At 40.6% G+C, this 21,604-nt stretch overlaps 1 protein-coding gene across 1 annotated transcript in view; it reads right to left on the minus strand.

The window, feature by feature from the left end:
* The window catches only part of KLF3 (KLF transcription factor 3), an 88,281-nt gene that overhangs the window by 20,549 nt on the left and 46,128 nt on the right, over positions 1 to 21,604 (minus strand). Inside the window, exon 2 of the mRNA XM_089654052.1 lies at positions 11,631 to 11,716. Within this exon, the coding sequence (XP_089510178.1) occupies positions 11,631 to 11,687 (57 nt within the window). The 5' untranslated portion in view covers positions 11,688 to 11,716. The remainder of the gene's footprint in view (positions 1 to 11,630; positions 11,717 to 21,604) is intronic.

Here is a 21,604-nt window from a genome sequence, read left to right on the forward strand (position 1 = left end):
GCTGACTTTTTTTTTTTCACAGTGTGAGTGGAACTCCGCTTTAACTGATCATTTAGTTTAGGGGATGGAAAGAGCACTTTTACATACCCAATTCTCTGATCCACTGGCAAACAGCGCTCCCCTATGCTCTGGTAATGGACGGTCTCTGGTGTCCTCATGGCCAATGCATGGCTATGGTCCCTGCATTAGCCTTGACAATATCAGAGGAGCGTAGACTGCCGGATTGCAGAGGGAGAAGAGGCTGCAGGGATTGGTTTAGCCGTGCAGAGGAGCCTTCAGAAGCAGAGGATCAGGTAAGTAAAACTGCTTTTCTCAGTTCCCTGGGATTAAATGAACAGTTAACCCTTGTGGTTTGCAACAGCCCCACTGCAAGGGAGAACTTTGTTTTCCCACAGGTCAGCTTTAAGCACATCTTTAAATTGACAGGAAACGCAGTCTGACATATTTAAGGAAATGGACTGAAATATTAGTAAAGAGGATTAGTTCTCAAGTGCCAGCCAAAATGACCTAATACAAGTAGAATCACAGCGATTATTTCAAGGAGAAAAGGCCGGAGAGTGTCCAGAGCGCCTTTAAGGAGGCTGGAAGAAGATGAGGTCATTGCAAGTAACTGGCTGGAGGTTTGGCAGGAGCGGAGATGTGTGCTTGGTGCCAGCTGAGAAGTCTGCACTTCTCTCAGACACAGATAATCTAGCCATCATTCTCACATAGGTTATACTTGCTGAGAGCATATCTGGCTTAAAACGGTCATTAGAGTGAAAACCACGTGATTTCCAGGTCAGCCCCCCGCCTCGTCTCCACACCTTCAGCTTTGTGGCTTTCTTACATTTTATAGGAAAAGATCAGATCTGTAATTTTTGCACAGATTAATAGTTTCCAAGAACCTGCAATATTCATCCTAGACTTCTACATCTCTGGCTAGATAAATGCAGACTTTACAGGTTTATCAGTGTTCTACTCAGAAAAATCTTCAGAAAGAACCCGCTTCCAAGAATCGGTTGCACTTTTAGGCAAAGGGTGTATTTTGTACTTATACAGATACAAAATACATTTGTTTCTTGTAACAAAAGGACAAAAAAAAAAAAAAAAAAAAAAAAAAAAGGAAGATGCTGGACGACACTGCAGGATTGCATGAGAAGGGAGAAACACAGTATATCCAATGGTGCCATTCTCTCATCAATGCGACTCGGCATGGTGCGGCTTTGGAAAAGGTTCCTGGGAAACTGGTGCAATTTGGCCTTATATGCAAAGCCATGCTACATAAATTGCATTGAAAATCATCCCAAAATCACATTGCAGCAGTGTGAACTGAGCCTAATACAATGCATGAAGTGGCATTCCTTTCCTTTGTTGGTAGGAAGTTCACTTCACCCATCCAAAATGTTACAGCGAGAGGATATTCTTCAGCCTCTGTGGCACTTTGCAGATGGTGTTTATATATCATCTGCCCCAGAAGACTCAAAGCTGACAAGTGTATTCCCATTTGCGTTTATCGCCCATAAAAAAAAAAGAAGTCATTTATGGAGGTCAGAGGTAGAGCAGAGGAGCTGGGTCAACACAGACTAGAAGAGAGCTATGATGTGCATGGAGGGAGGAGGCTGTGCTCAGTAATTGATTTTCCTGGAGTAGTTTGTAATAGTACTGCTTGGACCTTGAAGAAGGGGACGTACCCCGAAAGCTTGTCCTCAAAATTGTATGTTAGTGCAAATAAAAAAAAAAGTATCACGTCAGTACTCAATTGTTCCTGGAGTAGTAAAAGTTTCTCTCAAGCTCAAAGACACAATGCAAGTGAATAAAAAAAATAAATGTTGAAAGGAAAAACACTGCAGTAAGACAGGGACTCTAAACAGGCAGGTCTAATAAAGCTAATTAATAGGAAGTTAGGCCTAGTTCACACTGGATTTGAAAGCAGGCGTTTGAGGGGCGTTTTTAAAGCTAATGGGCAGCACACAGTGCTGTTCACATTATCAAAATTGAAGCCTCATGTTGAGTCAGGAGGCGTTGAAGCCTTTCAACACCTCTCATTCAAGTCTATAGTGGGGCTCTACAAAATGTCCTGGCAGGCATTTGCAGTGCGGTTCCAGTGCGTTAATACCGTAGGAGTTTATTATAGATGCAGTTTTAACGCCTGTAAAATGCTTATAAAAAAAGCCTCAAAAACTACGCATAGGGTGTTTGGGAAGTGTTTTTAACGCTTGTAAAACGCCCATACTAAAGCTCATTAATGCCTGTTTAAACGCCCATACTAACCCTATAGGGGTGTTTTTGAAAAGTTAGGAATTTAGTCAAGTGTGGACAAGCCCTTAAAAAGTGCATTTCTAGTTATCTATGTTGGGTAAAATCCTCTCAGTTTCCAGTATCACCAATCACATTTAAAGGGGTAGGTCACCTTTTACCAAAAAACTGCCTATTCAGATAAAAACAAACCGAGCAGCTTTGACTAAAATTGGATATAGGTGTAGGCCATTTATGTACCTCACAAAGCCTGACCTGAAAACTCCCAGGATGGTGCGAAGCGAGACCCAGTTCACCTTCACCATCACAGGACTGAGCTCTCAAACTCTGAACTCAGAGCTACTGTATCAGGGGAAGGAAAGCATGTGTGAGGCAGTTTGAATCCTAGAAAGGGCTCACTCCTGTGATGGTGCAGGTGAAATGTAACAGCTGGGCCTTACTAGGCAACATCCTGGGAGTTTTCAAGTCAGGCTCCATGAGGTACACAAGTGGCCTACACCTACAGCAAATGCATTATCCAACTTTAGTCAGAGCTGCACAGCTTGTTTTTATCTACAGACACCTCTTCGTTGCACAGGCTGTTTTTTTGGTAAAGGTAAACTAACTTTCAGGGAAGGTTTGAATCGAAGGCTATAGATGACAAACTTAGTACTGTCCTTTTACATCAGGCATTGTAAATGGGAGAAACCGCAAGGAGCCTGCATTTTTTTTGGGAACTCCTCTCCTGCCGGAAGTACTGAGCAGCTAAACTCTGCTCCCTTCATGCATCTCAAGGCTTCACTTTCAATCTATACAGCAGTGTATGTTTAAATAGCTTTACTGTATCATGACAACAGGTAGAACCCCTGACAATGTAATGCAACAATGCACAAATGTTTCCAAGCAACAACTGCAACCACAATGACACAAAGTAAAAGGAGAAAACGATCCGGTAAACAAGACATTCACCATTAAAACTATGTAACCAGAGATGAATTTAGGTGTAACCTACAATTCTGGTGAAACCGCATAATATATTCTAGTCATGTCAAGAATAAGAATGACCTAAACAAGTCCCTTCAGCATCAAGCAGGCAAGCCGGAAAATTATCAGTTATCCATTATAATCATGCAAGATACAAAAACAAAACCCTGATGGCATTCATTCAACATGCCTTGTTTACTGCATATTGGGGAACACAATTATTCCTAACGGAATGGCCAGAATCCATTCATTAAACTAAAAGGACTATGTTGGTCCAGCCTGGAACAGTATGCATTACTCATACCTGATGGACCACTGGGAAGCCAAAAAGCACTGGAGCAGTCAATGCTACTCCAGTGATAGCCGCAATCCTCTAGGTCCTGCTCAGGTTTGCATCATCTCCTCTGCACACTGACTACAGAGGAGTGCTTGCTGCACACTGCTATCATTCCCAGATTGTCTTGTATTTTGGCCTTGGATTGCAAGCTGTGGAGATCATGATGCTACTACTCTTCCGCTCCAGCGTATCCAGTCAGGAAACACCATGTATTCTTTGAAAAAAAAACACAAAAAAAAACCAAAAAAAAAAAAACCACAAAACACACACACAAGGCATCCTCCGAAGTGCAACCTCCTATGTTCACTGTGCAGTGGGACAGCTTCTCACATTGAACCTGAGCAGGACCTGGAACACTGCAGTTATCAATGTAATAGTGCTGACTACTACAGTGATTTCCAGCTTCCCCAGTCGTCCATTAGATGTGTGTAATGCGTACTTACATTGTATCATGCTGGACCAATGTAGGTATGCAATACAAATAGGAGTAATTCCTGGAATTCAACTTTAAGCATGAGTATCCTTCCGTTAGAAAAAGAAAATTTATAAAATTACAATACACTTGGGAACACAGAAGCATCTTCTAGAAAAGGGTTTCTCAACCAGGGTTCTTTGGAATTTTAGGGTTCCTCCTGAGACTGCTAGGAGTTCCTTGAACAGTGGGCAATAGTGTGTTGATTCCTACCTATAATACAAGGGATTCATTTGACACTGCCCACTATTAGAGGACACCACGCTTTTCTTGCCTTTTTAAACAGGAGTTTCCCGAAAACCTGAGAATTAGCGCAAGAGTTCCTCAAGAGTAAAAAGTTTGAGAAAAGGTTCTAAAAAACTGTACCTGCACCGATGACTTATTTTTTAAAGTTATCTTTTGTCCTACCAAAACTTCCCCACTGTTAGTCAACGCTTTATCCTTTAACAAGGCCATGTGTAGAGTATTTAAATGTTGTAGATCTACAAGTCTCAGTGACTATTACATATATTGGAACTTATATAGCCACAGTAGCTGAAGGCCCACACAACTTAAATCAGTTGTTGGATGAAATATTTATCACTCTCAAGATGCCAGAACATTTTATCATCAAGCCAAAAGATGGAGATGCTCTCCAGACCACAACGGGAGTAAAGGATCCAAATTGGATCAGAGACTTTTAGCAGTAGAACATAGAAATGTTTTCCTTCCAATGGATATATTTTTATTTCACTTCTAACATGTCAGCAGAATTAGCCTCAGAATTTCTTCAAGGATTTCTCACATGCTGCAAATACTGATCTCCATGACAACCCGATTCCTTTCACAAACACATGGTAGGAGGATCAGTAGCTGATTCATAGAAATGATCTAATAGCATAAGCTCTCTTGACTTAAGATGGAAACCAAATGGCTTTCTGAAAGCATTTTCCTTCTGTACAGAAGCACAGTGACAGCATTTGGCTCCATATCCCTCACCTCACATTTATTAGGAATAATGGAATTATCATTTGACCAGAACAAGGCATTGGTTCCAAAGTAAATGCAGACTGCAGTGAACAATCCATTGGTTGCCAATTTGTTTCCTCATCTCAGTAATGCTCACACCTTTAAAGCAGAGTTGTAAAATTTAAATCAGAATGATATAAATAGCTATATAGGGGCTGAAATACTTTCCATTAGTTGTGCTAAAACTTGGGCTCCCACCAAAATGTTACCCGTGTTCAGGCATTGGTCATGTGGTCTTCTGCAATGAAGGAGGACCTTGGAGCACTGATTTCAGGAGATTGCTAAAGAACAGACCCTGACCTCCTAGCTCTGTCTGACCAGCTGTCCCACAACATCCCTTAGCAGAAACCATTTGACAAATAACATTTCCAGATTCCCATTTTTTTCAGGAAGAGGTATGCTGGACATCATTCAATCCAGGAGGACATCTGTTTTTTTTTTTTTTTTGCAACTAGAACAGTTCTGGACTGAAGGAGAGAATTGCAGTATTTTCACATCTAAAAATGAAAATTATCCTGGAGTTGGGCCAGTAGCTCAAAATCAGGTATTTTCAGGAGGTCGTCATATTTCTCACACAAGTTAATTGAAGGTAAATGGTCTCCTTCTTTAGTTTAACTACGCTCAGATTTGCAGCTTATTTTTCCCACAGCCCACTAAAGTAACCAATATTGTCTTGGTATAAAAATCTGTTGCACACCAGTTAAAACATTTCCAAGGGCCCATTTAGATCTACACACGTGCAAAGAGGTGCAATTTTTTCTATAATGCTAGGCAGGTGTGTTGTCATGCGTCAATGTATATTTTCATTGCGGGGTTACATTTTGATGCACACTGACTTGCGTTTTCAATGCATTTTTGAATTTAGACTTTGGAGTGGATAGAGTTAACAGCCATTGAATGACGGCTTGTTAATACATGTTGCCAAAGCATCAAAATACACGTTATAGGTGTTTAGATGCTATACCACTGACTTCTATGGGCCTCTCAAAATACTGAAATGCAAAATAAAAAAAAAAACTGAGACATGATGTAAGAGGGGCTTTCAAGTCAAACTGGAACTTAATTTTACAGGTATAAAAAGGTTTGCCAGAGTGACGGTACTACCTGTAGCTGTTAATGGCAAGTGTGTCCTATTACTGGCAGAGCACGTCGCGCACAGTCCAGAGACCATTATTCAAGATGGCAGGCAACAGTGTTAGTGTGTGCATGGAACAGCATGTTGTGATGAAGTTTCTTGTGAACGAAGGTGTAAAACCAGCTGATATCTTTAGAAGACTTCAATCACAGTATGGTGATGACACTCAGCCGCAGTAAGACATTTGAATGGAGTAAACGTTTCAAATATGGCTGTACGTCCATCAGTGACAATCCCGGCCTTTGTGGTTCCTAGCCCATAGCAGTCATTCCTGTGAACATTCAGCTCCCGGAATATCGATGCAGAACTTGTCGTGAAATTGTGAAGAGAAAAATCTCTGTGGGAACGGTTAACACAATCACTCATGAACATTTGCATTTTCGAAAAGTTAGCGCACGCTGGGTACCAAGACAGCTTTCTGCTTCTGAGTGGCACAGAAATGTTGAAGTCTGCACTTTGCAGATGGAGCGTTTTGACATACAGCAACTCGACTGGGAGGTATTGCCACATCCCCCTTAAAGCCCAAACATCGCTCCAAGTGATTTCCATATGTTTGGACCCCTAAAAGAAAAAAGTTCCTCAGAGGTAAGCATTTCAGCACTGATGGCGAAGTTAAGCAGGCTGTCCTAGGACGATTCAGACGTACTGACAAATCTTTGTATGCTGAAGCTTTCCAAGCATTAGGTAAACTCTGGGATAGGTGTATAAATGAAGCAGAGAAGTACAGTCAGGTCCATAAATATTGGGACATCGACACAATTCTAACATTTTTGGCTCTATACCCCACAATGGATTTGAAATGAAACTAACAAGATGCACTTTAACTGCAGACTGTCAGCTTTAATTTGAGGGTATTTACATCCAAATCAGGTGAACGGTGTAGGAAATACAACAGTTTGCATATGTGCCTCCCACTTGTTAAGGGACCAAAAGTAATGGGACAGAATAATCATCATAAATCAAACTTTCACTTTTTAAATACTTGGTTGCAAATCCTTTGCAGTCAATTACAGCCTGAAGTCTGGAATGCATAGACATCACCAGACGCTGGGTTTTATTCCTGGTGATGCTCTGCCAGGCCTCTACTGCAACTGTCTTCAGTTCCTGCTTGTTCTTGGGGCATTTTCCCTTCAGTTTTGTCTTCAGCAAGTGAAATGCATGCTCAATCGGATTCAGGTCAGGTGATTGACTTGGCCATTGCATAACATTCCACTTCTTTCCCTTAAAAAAACTCTTTGGTTGCTTTTGCAGTATGCTTTGGGTCATTGTCCATCTGCACTGTGAAGCGGCATCCAATGAGTTCTGAAGCATTTGGCTGAATAGGAGCAGATAATATTGCCGGAAACACTTCAGAATTCATCCTGCTGCTTTTGTCAGCAGTCACATCATCAATAAATACAAGAGAACCAGTTCCATTGGCAGCCATACATGCCCACGCCATGACACTACCACCACCATGCTTCACTAATGAGGTGGTATGCTTAGGATCATGAGCAGTTCCTTTCCTTCTCCATACTCTTCTCTTCCCATCACTCTGGTACAAGTTGATCTTGGTCTCATATGTCCATAGGATGTTGTTCCAGAACTGTGAAGGCTTTTTTAGAGGTTGTTCGGCAAACTCTAATCTGGCCTTCCTGTTTTTGAGGCTCACCAATGGTTTACATCTTGTGGTGAACCCTCTGTATTCACTCTGGTGAAGTCTTCTCTTGATTATTGACTTTGACACACATACACCTACCTCCTGGAGAGTGTTCTTGATCTGGCCAACTGTTTTGAAGGGTGTTTTCTTCACCAGGGAAAGAATTCTTCGGTCACCCACCACAGTTGTTTTCCGTGGTCTTCCGGGTCTTTTGGTGTTGCTGAGCTCACCGGTGCATTCCTTCTTTTTAAGAATGTTCCAAACAGTTGTTTTGGCCACGCCTAATGTTTTTGCTATCTCTCTGATGGGTTTGTTTTGTTTTTTCAGCCTAATGATGGCTTGCTTCACTGATAGTGACAGCTCTTTGGATCTCATCTTGAGAGTTGACAGCAACAGTATCCAAATGCAAATAGCACACTTGAAATTAACTCTGGACCTTTTATCTGCTCATTGTAATTGGGATAATGAGGGAATAACACACACCTGGCCATGGGACAGCTGAGAAGCCAATTGTCCCATTACTTTTGGTTCCTTAACAAGTGGGAGGCACATATCCAAACTGTTGTAATTCCTACACCGTTCACCTGATTTGGATGTAAATACCCTCAAATTAAAGCTGACAGTCTGCAGTTAAAGCACATCTTGTTTGTTTCATTTCAAATCCATTGTGGTGGTGTATAGAGCCAAAAATGTTAGAATTGTGTTGATGTCCCAATCAGGGGCGGACTGACCATTTGGAAACTCTGGCACTGCCCGAGGGCCCGGGGTCAGTAGGGGGCCCCATGAGATGCCCCTGGTACCTTTTTCATAGGCTTTTTTGAGTTTGGGCAAGGACACAGGGGCCCCATGATCCCCTATTGCCCAGGGGCCCCATGAGTTTTCAGTCCGCCCCTGGTCCCATTATTTATGGACCTGACTGTATATCGAAAAATGCAGTTTCCACTCCTTGAAATTTGTCCTTTTATTCTACAAACTCAAAAGTCCCGGTTTGATTTGACCACACCATGTATTTTTCAAAAGCCCTGCACTCCTAAGATGGTAATAGACACTACTTTTATTAAAGGCCAATTGAACAAGTGGTTTAGCACATTGCAACAGGTACAACAATGTAAATGGGCTCTAAAATAAAATAAATTTTGCTGGCATGCAGAAAAATGAACGAAGACATTACAGCTACTTTTTTGAATCATAGCTCTCAAGTACAGATTTAAAACTACGGAGGGAAAACCTATTTTATTCACGTCCTGCTAAAACAATTACCGCTCTTTAAGTATTGACATCCTGCCTGCGGGACAATTACATCCGCTCCGTGAGACACAAGTCTTCTGAAAACGCAGCGAGGAAAGCAGACAAGGTGATCTGACTGTTGGGAGTCTTGGGCTGGAGGCTGGCTCAGACTCCGGACCCGTTCTTCATTAGCAGCTAACTTGTAGGACACTAGTGTGAGTGGGGAGGCTGCTGCCAGCATTGGCAGGAGCTGCAGGAAAGATTCAGAACATTAACAGAGACTGGCTTCTGTTTTCTGCTACACAGCTATACATAAATCCAATTCCTGGAGCCCCAGTATGTAATAACAGTCGCGGGACACTGTCTAACACATAGATCAGAGTACTTCTGAAAAACAGTGTTATATAAAAGAGTACACAAATGCCTTGGAGGAAAGGAAAACATTTGGTATGTATGAATTGTTGTACTGGGAGTAGACGAGTACACAAGCAGATGTATTAACAATGAAATCATGTGTGGCCTAACAAAGCTTTTAAAGTGGGCCCTCAACCCTAACTTTCTCTTGGTTTAGGATACAGAAAAAAAAAAAAAACCAATTACAAAAAAATCTGGATGTGTTAATTGTGTGTACCCCCAATTCCTGCTTTGGTAGAGAAATGGTTTGAATGGTATTACCGTTTAAGGACTTTTCCCACTTTCGATGACAACCTTTCCCAATTTTTTTTTAGCTGCCTGTAAGCCGGTTAAGTTGGCCATACACTCTACAGTGGGATTGTACACCATCTGTATAATTGTTTAGATTTACCAAAAACTATATAATAGGTCAAACCTAAACAACCCATTCAATTCGTACCAAATCAGGCAGGCCTCTGCACTACACTGCACTTTAATGGTAAATTTAAAGGAGATTGTACAATCAGAATGTAGAGTTTATGGTCAACGTTAGAGAGATTTCCCCCCCCCCCCCATTTCCCATCTAAAGCTTGCCATAGAATAACAAATTCCTCCATCTAAATGGAGTGGTAGTATCCCCTGCCACCTGGAAGGAATGGACACACACTGTTCAAAAATCAGACAGTCCCTGCTCAACTGGCAAGAATTTAAAATTGTTTATGGCTGGATTCAGGAATACAAAAGTAAGCAAGGGATAATATCTTGGTCCTTACCCCTCCTTACTTTATCTACAACCAAAGGAAACATTTAAAAGGTCCAGTTTAATAAGACCTCTGGCCAACTTAAAAAGTTGGTGTGATATTGCTGGATTGTTTCTATATCGAATAGCTTTTGACATATACAGTACCTTGTACTGGCAGAGTAGAGCATAAACAATACAGTTTATCACTTTTCTAGTCCAAACTATCTCAGGGATTCAGAATAACTTAAGTTTCAAAGGATCTATAATGTCATTGTTTGGTTACTCCAAACAATTAAATAGCATTCAATTATTCAATAAAGAATTATTTAAGAATTCAGAAACGTTCATTGTAAAAGGTTTCCATAGGTTTCAGCTTATTGCATGCATGATCATAAACATCTGGGTGCACATAACATAATGAAATAATAGTGTAGTCTTATATTCAAGAGCGGTAAATTACTTTGGGATGGTTATCTGATGCGGTTATGCACACATTTATTATCAGTATGAGAGCAGCAACGGTCAGACCTCAGGGGGCTTCTCAGCTTTGACACTCATGGACAACAAAATCAGCCTCAGATAGATAATGTAAGTAGAGGTAATGAAGGGAGAAAACTGACACACACACAGCCCCAAGTATGACTGGTTGTCTTTACACGGTCAGTTGTATAATAAATGTACAGTTGCAAAAAATATTAAAAGAAAAAAATAAATGCCCTAAAATGATCGATAAAAAAAAAAAAAAAAAAGGGAGTTTAAGTGATACCCTTTTTGGCCAACCTAAAAATTGTAAAAGATGCAAGCTTTTGGGATTCCTTAGATCCGAGAGTATGAAGGGATCTAAACTATCCCAAAAGCTTTTATCTTTACTAGCCTAAACTCCAGGTATCACCTACTCTACATCTCATACCTGAGGGAGAATATACACACATAATCCATACATACACATTTTTTTTAATGAATACAAGAATGGCAGCAGTACCAAGTGGGGAACTCTGATGGTCAGTTTGCAGGGATTACGCTGCTTGCACAAGACCTGGAAGATTGCGGCCATCACCGACTACTACAGTGATTATCAGTTTCCACAGTGGCCCCTCAGGTATGAGATATGCATACATTGGTCCAAGCTGGACCAATGTAAGTATGCAATAAAGATTCTACCTAGATGGCAGCTTTAAAGAGGAAAAAATAGGGCCAAAGCTTTTTTGGCCCTACATCTCCTAGGGATCACAGGAGTGCACTTCATTCTGCACTCCAGTGAACCATATGCAGCCAACAGCAGTCTTTGATTGCTCAGTTCTCCGTGTAGAGTTGGCGGGTGGCAGATGCTGCATCCAGCTAGAGGAGTATGGGTATTTGTTTTTTTTCCCATATCTCACACTTCTCTTTTAAGTTAGCCAATGAAGGATATCACTTGTTAATTGCCAACACAATACAAATACTCTACTATGGCTATAAGAGATAAAATATACTGCATACCATTTGCATGGGCTCCATGGCCTCCTGCTTGATTGGAACTGGATCAAACATCAGCATTATGACATCAATACCACTTGTGTGCTTATCTGAAAAAGAGAAGATGAAATATTGTTACAACTTTGCAGTCAAAAACATTTTTTGCAGCAAATAGAATATATATACGGAAACAAGCTGAACAATGTCAGCAGTGCCATCTTCTGAGTTTCACATCCTGAAATAAAAATAAACAGTCAGCCTCCTCTGAAAATACTTTGAATAAACCAGGAGTGATGCAAGTCCATGTCGAGACAGACTCCCAACCTAACAGCAAGCTGACTCATCAATTCTGACCTTCGCAATTGGTGTAGAACAGAGAATTGTAGAAACATGAATGAATATAACAGATGGATCAGAGGTTTTCTTATTTTAGGTCTCATATTCTGAGACAATCTAATATGTACTAGTAGAAAAATAAGATCCTTCAGTATGAGTGATGACAACCAGATCATTCTTCTACATAAAAAATGATGAGGCTGTATGCAAACGCATGCTGTAGACCAACCAATACCCAGTACCCAACAACATCTAAAAGCACACATATTAATGCATTTCCCATAACAGCACGGTTCAGATTATAATAAAATTAATCATTTCCCTAGCTAGATCACTGGTAAGATTGTAAAAATGGACCACAGCAAAAATGGTCCTGGGCACTTCCATGGCCAACAAAACTCTTCTTCCCCAGTGAAATGTAAGCATCTCTCTGTCTCGGATGTCCTCCCAGATGTAAGACTATAAAAAGGTATAGTAAAAATACACCAGCCACTCCTGTAGTAAACCAACATTTATAGCTAGTTGTACAAGATTTTTGTTAGGCTTTTAAAAACAAATTTCTAAAATGAGCACACTGTCCAATCCTAATTTTATTTCATGTAATAACACTCATCCAGTAAGCCCTACACTTATACAAAATTGTTAGTGTGGGACTGCACAGTGGAAGAAGTAATAGACGAAAGGTTTCCTCCGTCACGCAGCTCTCTCCTTTCACTGCTGCTCAACTGTCTTCCTATGCCTTTTCTACCTTTCCCAGTCTGAGTTCTGCTATAGCGCAGATTTTATGTCATAAGCTAGAGAACTTTTAATATATTCAACCTGCTCCCATCTGATACAAAACATGTATTGCATGGCACTGTCCCCGAATGGTTAATAATTCAACACAAAGAAAAAAGTGTGGACTGCAACTTACAATGGATAAACCTCTATTCACATAAGACGCCTGTGTACTCTAGCCCTGTATTGTAGTGTGACCTTGATTGGCATTACTGAGAGAAGTCTAATGCACAAAGGAATATATGCTGCATGCTCTAAAAAGGAAAAAAAAGAAAAGTTGATCGAGGTCATCTGGGGAATAGTTTGTGTTGTTGCTACAAAACAGAGTTTTACTTCAAGTGCTTCTGCCCTGACAAAGAATTATACAGGAGGTAACAAATCCGCTTATTACTATATGAAAATAGAACAGGAAATTTGGTTCTTTTGATATAAGATCTGCTCTGATTAAATGTATTTTGACAACTGGGTCAAGGTGACGAAAAGGGTGAATTATGTTATTAATGCAAAAAAAGACAAAATTTTGCCTTTAGGCAGAATTTCATTTTGCTCACGTACTCATACCATAAATGGCCAGTAGGTGGCATTGGTTTGATGTGCCGTGACAAGTAGGTCATCTAGCAGTAGTGCGATAAAAGACACCCCTGTAGGTTATACTCCTATGTATGTCTGGGAGATTGAGACTGCCAACACATTGTGTTCCATGCTTAAAAACTATGCAACTCAAAATCTTGTCTACTTGTGAAGTATCAATATGCTTTATTTCGTTTTTTTACTACTCTAGTATTAGATTACATTACAGGCAGTTGGGAGAAGCCTGCAATGCGGGTTATTTACTAAAAGTGAAGAGCGCATAATCTGGTGCAACTCTGTATAGAAACCAATCAGCTTTCAGATTTTACTGCCAAAGCTTAATTGAACAAGCTAAAGTCAGATGCCGATTGGCTACCATGCACCAGTTTGAGTGCTCCAGTTTTAGTAAATCAATCCCAATGTCTGCCCTGGTGGTGACCATCGTAAATCCACACTACATCCAAAACGTGTTTTAATTTGTAATACAATTGGAAAAGTTTAACTTTTTGTCAGGTTTTATTGCAGTCGGTCTCCACTGGGGAAATGTATTGTTAACTTTTTATACCTAGGACACCAGGACAAGAAAAAGGGGGGGAGAATGAAAAGGGAAAGACTGACCCCTAAGACAGGGCACATATAGTAAAAAAAAAAAAAAAAAAGTCACAAGTTCTAAAAAAACAAAAAAAAAAAAAACATAAAAAACAAAAAAAACAAAAACAAAAAAAAAAACTGAACGTGTCTAGAAAAGCTAGCTACGCATTTTAAACCCCATTCTAAACATCAGACAGCTATCTTTTTTAGGACTAACAAGTTATAAACATTTATAAGAAAAAATAGGAGCCGCCAGAGCAGTAACAAGACAGGAGATAAAACAAACAAGGAAGGCTTGCTGACAGGGCAATGATCAGGATTTTCTTGGGTAGTCTGTATGACCTTTGCTCAGATTTGCATAAAAAAAACTCTCCATAGCTGCTGCATTCCTGGAATCAAGTGGTCCATGTTATTGCACGGCTGCTGCGCGTTTCCTTCTAGTCCTCAGTAAATCTTTTCACACTGTCTATTTTCCTTGTTGCAGACAGGCAGGGCTATGCTTTCTATGTTCTACCTACTGTTGATAAGTGTGATGGTGAAAGGTCAAATGACATCATTGCGTGTTTTAATACATGGCTGTTTTGATGCCCCTTCATGGTAAGCACAGCACTCTGGCTCTATACCTGCACAAATTAGTTTTTCGGGGTTGCCAGTAATTTCCCAATCAAGCATGAAAGGTGTCTGATCTGTACCTGCGTTGGCCTGCATTAGGAGAGAGAAAAAGATGCAGATCTTGTACAATACTCTTGTAAATTTTGCATTTTAATAAGCTACACTATTAATCATTCAGGTTTCAAGTTTCTAATAATTTTGTGTTAATCTTGCAGTCTTATCGGTCAGACACACAAGGTCACTTTTTATGATCAATTCTTTGATATCCTATAAAAAAGGGATAAGATTTCCCTTTTGGAGGGATAGCCTCCAAGGCATATGTCATAGGGGAGATTCTGCCAGTGGAGACAAACCCAGTGGCAGGACCACTAAAGCGGCTGCCTGCTTGCTGCTATGGAATCACTCCCACTGTAGGCTAGACGCAGGAAGATGCACTCCACTGCTGGCCAAATGCTGCTGAATCACAAATGTTTGTGATAAAGAAACATCTTATCGCCTTAGCTAGAGGGATCAATTCCAAAAAGAGAAACAAGTATCCACTTAGCAATCCAGCCTCTGATGAGTATTCCCACCCACCAGCCTTACTCCTCCCTACCATACACACCAACCTTCTATGATGAGAAAAGGGGGCACCTTTTTGCACACAATGTTTGGCCAATGGAAACACCCCATTGCCCCATCATATGATCAAAGAAAGAAAAAAAAAAAAAAAAAAGGGGAAGAAGATGGGAGCACCATACTAGTCCAAAGGCAATGCATTTTGGAAGCTCAAAACTCCCCATATATTACATTTTGGTCAGTCCCCATATATTACATTTTTGTTTTTGGGTTTTGATATGCTTTCAAAGATCAAGAAAGATCAGTTACACCGACTGGGGCTTTTGTCAGCACTACAGAGGGTTTATATTTCACTAAATGTTCACCCTCCAAGTACTGTGTTGGTATTTTTAAAATGCTACTCTAGTATAAAAGAATCTTTGTGCACCTACACAGTCTGCAAAAATGTTATGCCTGCTGACAACACAAAACTTTTTGTAGACCGAGTGTTGTCAGCCCTGACCATTGTCTTTTGCTAAACCACTGAAACCCACTCCCTATTCTATTCTCTACAACAAAGGTGCAAATTATTTCATAGTCCCAAGATAATAACCGGGAAAGCCAACAAGGCTCCTTGAGATAATACAGGAAGTGTCCACGAGACAAAGGAAATCTTTGAATGATCAACAGGTAACTTTTGCACAGCTATAACAAAACACTTTCAATTGTATGTTTAACAGACTAAGAGGCAGCAAATAAGACACTTTCATTGTAAGGATTTATATACACTTCAGGGCTTGTTCACACCATGGTGCAGAGATGTCAGTTTTTCTGAATGTGTTCTGCAAGGGCACAACAAAATCAATTGTTGTCTATGTGCCCTGTTCACACCACAACACTAGTATTATATGCAAATTCTTTTCTCTGAAGGAATCTGCAACATGTATAAAACTCATTGAAGTGCGCATGAAAACTGATGTCTCTGCAAGTGAAATCTGTGCCTCAATTTCCACCAGTTTTTGCACGTACGGTGTCGACAAGGCTTTAGAAGTCATCCATAATTCAATTTTTACAGTATTTATACATATATATTTCTAACACCTTACAAAGCCATCCACAACCCTGCCCCCAGCTACATCACCATCCTGGTCTCAAAAGATCAACCAAACCGCTCTCTTCGATCCTCCCTAGACATTCTGCTCTCTAGTTCCCGTGTCACCTCCTCCCATGCTCGCCTCCAGAACTTCTCCTGAGCTTCTCCCATCCTATAGAACTCCCTACCCCAAACTGTCCAGCCGTCTCCTAATCTATCCACCTTTACACGATCCCTGAAAACCTATCTTTAAAGAAGCCTACCCTGATTCTACCTAGTAAACCGCCATTTATTTCCTCCATCAGCTCATCCCCCCACAGCTATTAATTTTTGTATCACTCAACCATTCCTTAGATTGTAAGCTCTAACAAGCAGGGCCCTCTGTTTCCTCTTGTACCAAATTGTATTGTAACTGTAATGTTTACATTCATTTTGTAAAGAGCTGCGCAAACTGTTGGAGCTATTCCTAGATTGTAAGCTCTAAGGATCAGGCCCTCCTATCCCTCTTGTATTGAACTGTACGGTTGCTGTATTGTCTCCCGTTATATTGTAAAGCGATGAGCAAACTGTTGGCGCTATATAAATCCTGTATAATAATAACTTTTTTTGTGTGGCTATTTAAACTGTTTGTTGGTACTGCAATCCCTGTTAGCTCATCCCCACCCGGAATACTAGTATATTATATGATACTTTGTTTATATTTGTTGAAATTTCCTATATAAAAAAAAAAAAAAAAAAAAAAGTCTACTATGGATGGAATAGCTGTTCTGTCTAATTCTGCATCCTGTACAGCTGCCCGCTCATGTAAAGGGATAAGCACCCCCTTGTAGAATCCTGAACATGAACCTCCACAGACATGTTCATAAAATCTCATAACACATCTGTGTTGGTAATCAGACATCTCTGCATAGGATATCCGAAAAATCCTTCATTTTCTGTAATTCACTCTCTTCCTCTGGCTTAAAAGGAAAAAAGAAGGTCTGTGCAGGGGATTGCCAGATGTTGTCGTGTGGGGGCTGTGTGGAATTGTCTGCTGTGGAGTACGGACCTTGGAGATCAACAATGAGAAGGGAAGAAGAGGGGGGCCACAATCCCGGTTCTGACCTTTTCCCCAGCACTTCCTCTGATGTGTTGTAGACATATTGGGCTTTAACCACCTCTGACTAAGGCAGGCCTGTAAATCATTACAAAAGCACTGCAGGCACCACGGGTGCTGGAGGGTTTAAGGCTGACTGAAATTATGTTGGAAAAGTAGCCAGCATGGAAGGCTACTCCAAAATATCCCATTAAAGGAAAATAATCCAAAAACTCAAAATGTATGCATTTAATGGTTTGCATGTTCCTTACATCCATATGCCGCAAATACATCTATTCAACATCACAAAATGTACTTCAATTTATAGATTTCATTATATATCTATAAATTTTTTTTTAAATATATCAACATTAAATACAGTGTTTAGTTAACACTGGCGTTTTGTTCTGTTTTTTGCAGTTCATTTAGTTATGTTGGATTAGATCTGTTAGGTCCCATTCACACTTATGCGACACAAGAACATGTTTGAGATTTACCATTTGTTCCTGCAGTGCATAAAAATGTTCTAATGTTCTAGCATGTGCGCTGTGGTGCAACTCATTCTTAATTTACTTGAGGTAAACCACAATGCAACACATGGTAACTCATTGCTATGCATTGTAGTGTGAAGGGATAAAAAAAAAAAAAAAAAAAAGCGTCCAAACTTTTTTGGGGAGATTTTCATGCAGGAGGCAACCCACTCATTCAAATAAATGGGGCTCCCAAAACGCGATGCACCTAAAAGATGCCTGTGCATGCATCGTCGCATCTGTATAGTTGTGAATGGAGCCCTATTCTGATACAAAAGTAGACAAAATTGAAACTGTATATATAGTATTACTTTGTGTACTGTGGGACATGTTCATGTATGAGTATGTCCAAACTTTGCTGGTCATTATAAAGTTTTCTATAGTTATCTGTGGAATGTTCACATAGCATTTTATGTGCTTACAGTTGCCACATGGCTAGAAGTACCTGAACATTTGTTCAATTCATTGGGATTGATTTATCAAAGGCAAATAGGTTGTTTACTTTGCAATGGAATTTCTTTTCACATGGGAATTTTCGCTTAGCTTAATGACTGTGGTAAAAATTCACTTTGCAAATACCCAATCACACCCAAGGAATAAAAAAGTATTTTTGCTTGCACATTATTGGACGATGGAAAAATCAGCAGAGCTTCACCACATTCACTAAGCCAAGAGAAAAATCCCTTGTAACGTAAACGGCTTCATTGCCTTTAGTAAACCAACCACCATGAATCCAGATGGAGGAGCATACAGAAGAATAAATGAACAGGGCAGGTGATAAATTGCCCAGTATAACATTTTCCAGAAAGGTGAAAAGTCTGGAATTACACTTTACAATGTAGCCATGAACTTGAGGGATATAGTAATATAATTCACCCTTTATGGCTGTCAACATCAGAAATCCACTACTTGTATTTTCTGCAAAAGTGATTTAAACGAGATGTGTCCTTTCAAAACAATCCATTTTAAGGTCTCCGCGGATACTAGGTAAATTAGGCAAATATAAACTCTGACCTCTACTTTTTTTTTTTTCTCCTTGTGCTTTAGGAGCTGTAAGGTGAAGGACAATCTCCACAACAGGGCCAAAACAACAAGAAATTGAATAGCAGTACTAACTCCTCCAACCAAAAAAAAAAAAGTCCTGCATAAATCATTTGTGCAAGGATGCCCTGTCCTCTTCCTGCTGAACTTCCAACACTGCAGGGGTTAATAGCTTTGGGTCTTCTGTGAAGCAGCTGTGATAAAATGAGGGTCCACTCTGCCGCCTCCTTCATTGAGAACTGTTTTCATTGCTTTTACTGCCAGTAATCTGTGAACTGGGGAGAATTTTATGAGTCACAGGATTCTGCTCCTCCCCCCCCAACCATTCACAGATTGCATTACAGGCAATGAAAGAACAGTTCTCAATGGAGGAGGTTGGGACAGGTCCTCCTCAGGAACTTTCATAGCAGCTTCACAGAAGGCCCAAAAGATATTAACATCTGCAGTGCCGGAAGTTCAGCAGGAAGAGGACAGGGCATCCATACTCAGATTTATACAGGATCCAGCTGCTCAAGCAATGCAGAAGGATTTTTTTTTTTTAACTTCATCTCTTATTAAAATATAAAACTCAAAACAAGACTTTTTTTAGTTTTTGGTTGGAGGAACGGTTAGACTGTTATTTGATTTTTGTTGTTTGTCGTCTCGGCCCTGCTGTGGAAATTATCCTTCGGAACATCCCTATCGTGACGATTCTACAGAATCCAGATGTCTGCACAATGTGGAACATCCTTCGTTAGAGGCAAGTTACCCCACTATACCAATATCTTTTATCGTTAACTAAAACTTCAGTATTAAACTGAAGAACTACTTCATACCCCAGTTCTCTTTTCCTTGAACAGATAGTGTGTGAAAGGTTTAGAACCACACCTGCTGTGTATATAAGGCTGTCTAAGCCCCAACTGGAAAGATTTTCCCTCACTTTCTGTCCTGATTCGTGAAGTGAAGTTTCCCTAGAGAGGACGCAGACAGCAGTTGAGTTTCTAAAGCAGGGTATACACGCAGAGTTTTTCTTTTGCTAAACTCACAGGTTGAAACAAAAAGCAAAAAACAAAAACCACACACAAAACACACCACAAAATAAATGCATCCACGCAAGCAGAGTGGTAGACATGGACCAGAATTAGTCTGGTTCCTGCTGAACTGACCAAATTTTTAGACCATGTATATCTTGCTCTTTCCAACCCTCTCTGAAACTAAGAAAAATTTAGTTTGGAGTTTTTATATGCAATGTATAATGGAGGGAGAGGCATGGCTGACTCACTGATATCAACACCATAAAGAACAGTTAGATAGCACATACCGCTCAATAATGGGCAGGACATAGAAAGGTTTCTTAGCCTCATCAGGCAATCAGTTGTCATTGGTGTCAGCTAGGGCACATAGAGAACACTAGGACTTCTGTTTCATGCTGTGCTGAATTTGGTGTTCTGTTCTTTAACCAGTGAAAAATGTTCTGCTCCAGTAGAATCACAAATAATCAATATACAATACAAAGAAGAGTTGGGTCATAGTAAATAGCATTAAATTACTGCAGGAATCCAATTGATTAAAGGAATACAGCATCCATTTTTTGGATTCAGATTTCATTGGTGTCCTTATAGCCCAATATTACTGTGCCATCTGACCACCATTCTATTTCTCTGATGCAAAAAGTATCTATGTAGCAGTGAATTCTGTGTGTCTTACGTGCCCCAGATGAGTTTACAAGTGGTCTCAATATGTTGGTTTTATACCAGTTGGGGTATCAAAGTTAGGTTTATAAAACTGGGGGTACCACTATAAGGTTTATGTCAGAGAGGGGGGTATCAAAGTTAGTTTTAGAAGAGTGGGGGATATCGGTGCTGGGTTTCATTCCAGTGGGGTTTTTCCCCACCTGTCCCATCAACAGTCAGATTAGGTGACCATCATGTGTATGGGTTTTCTTACTGGCTAACAGCTATACAGGAATTGACCTGAAATACCTAAATGTATTCATGGGTTTTGTCCAATAAATGGAGATCACACAATTCATGAAGGACTGCCTTGATTCCTAAATTTCACGATCCTCCGAAGTTGATACACTCCTGCAGTAAAATTTAAACATTTTCAAACATTACAAAATGAGCCATTTTAATATTTTTGGTCATTATGCCGAAACTACATCTATATCTCTAACACAAATTGCTTGTGGCAGGGATGTTGTATTGTGCAACTGTCCATTCACTAGTCACGTTGCTTGTGCTGGTAGGTTTAAAACTCTAAAAGAACATTTATAAGATCCCCTACAGTCCGGCTTCCGTCCCCTACACTCCACCGAAACTGCCTTACTCAAACTCTCCAACGACCTGCTAACCGCCAAAGCTAATGGCCACTATTCAGTGCTCCTACTCCTTGACCTCTCTGCGGCCTTCGACACAGTCGACCACCCCCTCCTCCTCAAAAAACTACACTCCCTCGGCCTCAGAGATTCTGCTCTCTCCTGGCTCTCATCCTACCTGTCACAACGCTCCTTCAGCGTTACCTATAATGCTACCACCTCCCCCTCACTCCCCCTCTCTGTTGGGGTCCCTCAAGGCTCTGCCCTCGGGCCCCTTCTCTTCTCCATCTACACCTCCTCCCTTGGCCAACTCATACACTCTCACGGCTTCAACTACCACCTTTATGCCAACGACACACAAATCTATCTCTCAACCCCCCACCTCACCCCCTTGGTCTCAGCCCGAATCACACACCTACTGAGCGACATATCAGACTGGATGTCGCTCCATTTCCTTAAATTGAACCTCTCCAAAACCGAGTTTCTTGTCTTCCCCCCAGCCCGGACACCACCCCCCATTGATTTCTCCGTCACGTCCAA

This window comes from Staurois parvus, unplaced genomic scaffold (assembly GCF_062004578.1).
Source record: "Staurois parvus isolate SC_StPar_1 unplaced genomic scaffold, SC_StPar_1.0 ptg000734l, whole genome shotgun sequence".
Classification (NCBI taxonomy): domain Eukaryota; kingdom Metazoa; phylum Chordata; class Amphibia; order Anura; family Ranidae; genus Staurois; species Staurois parvus.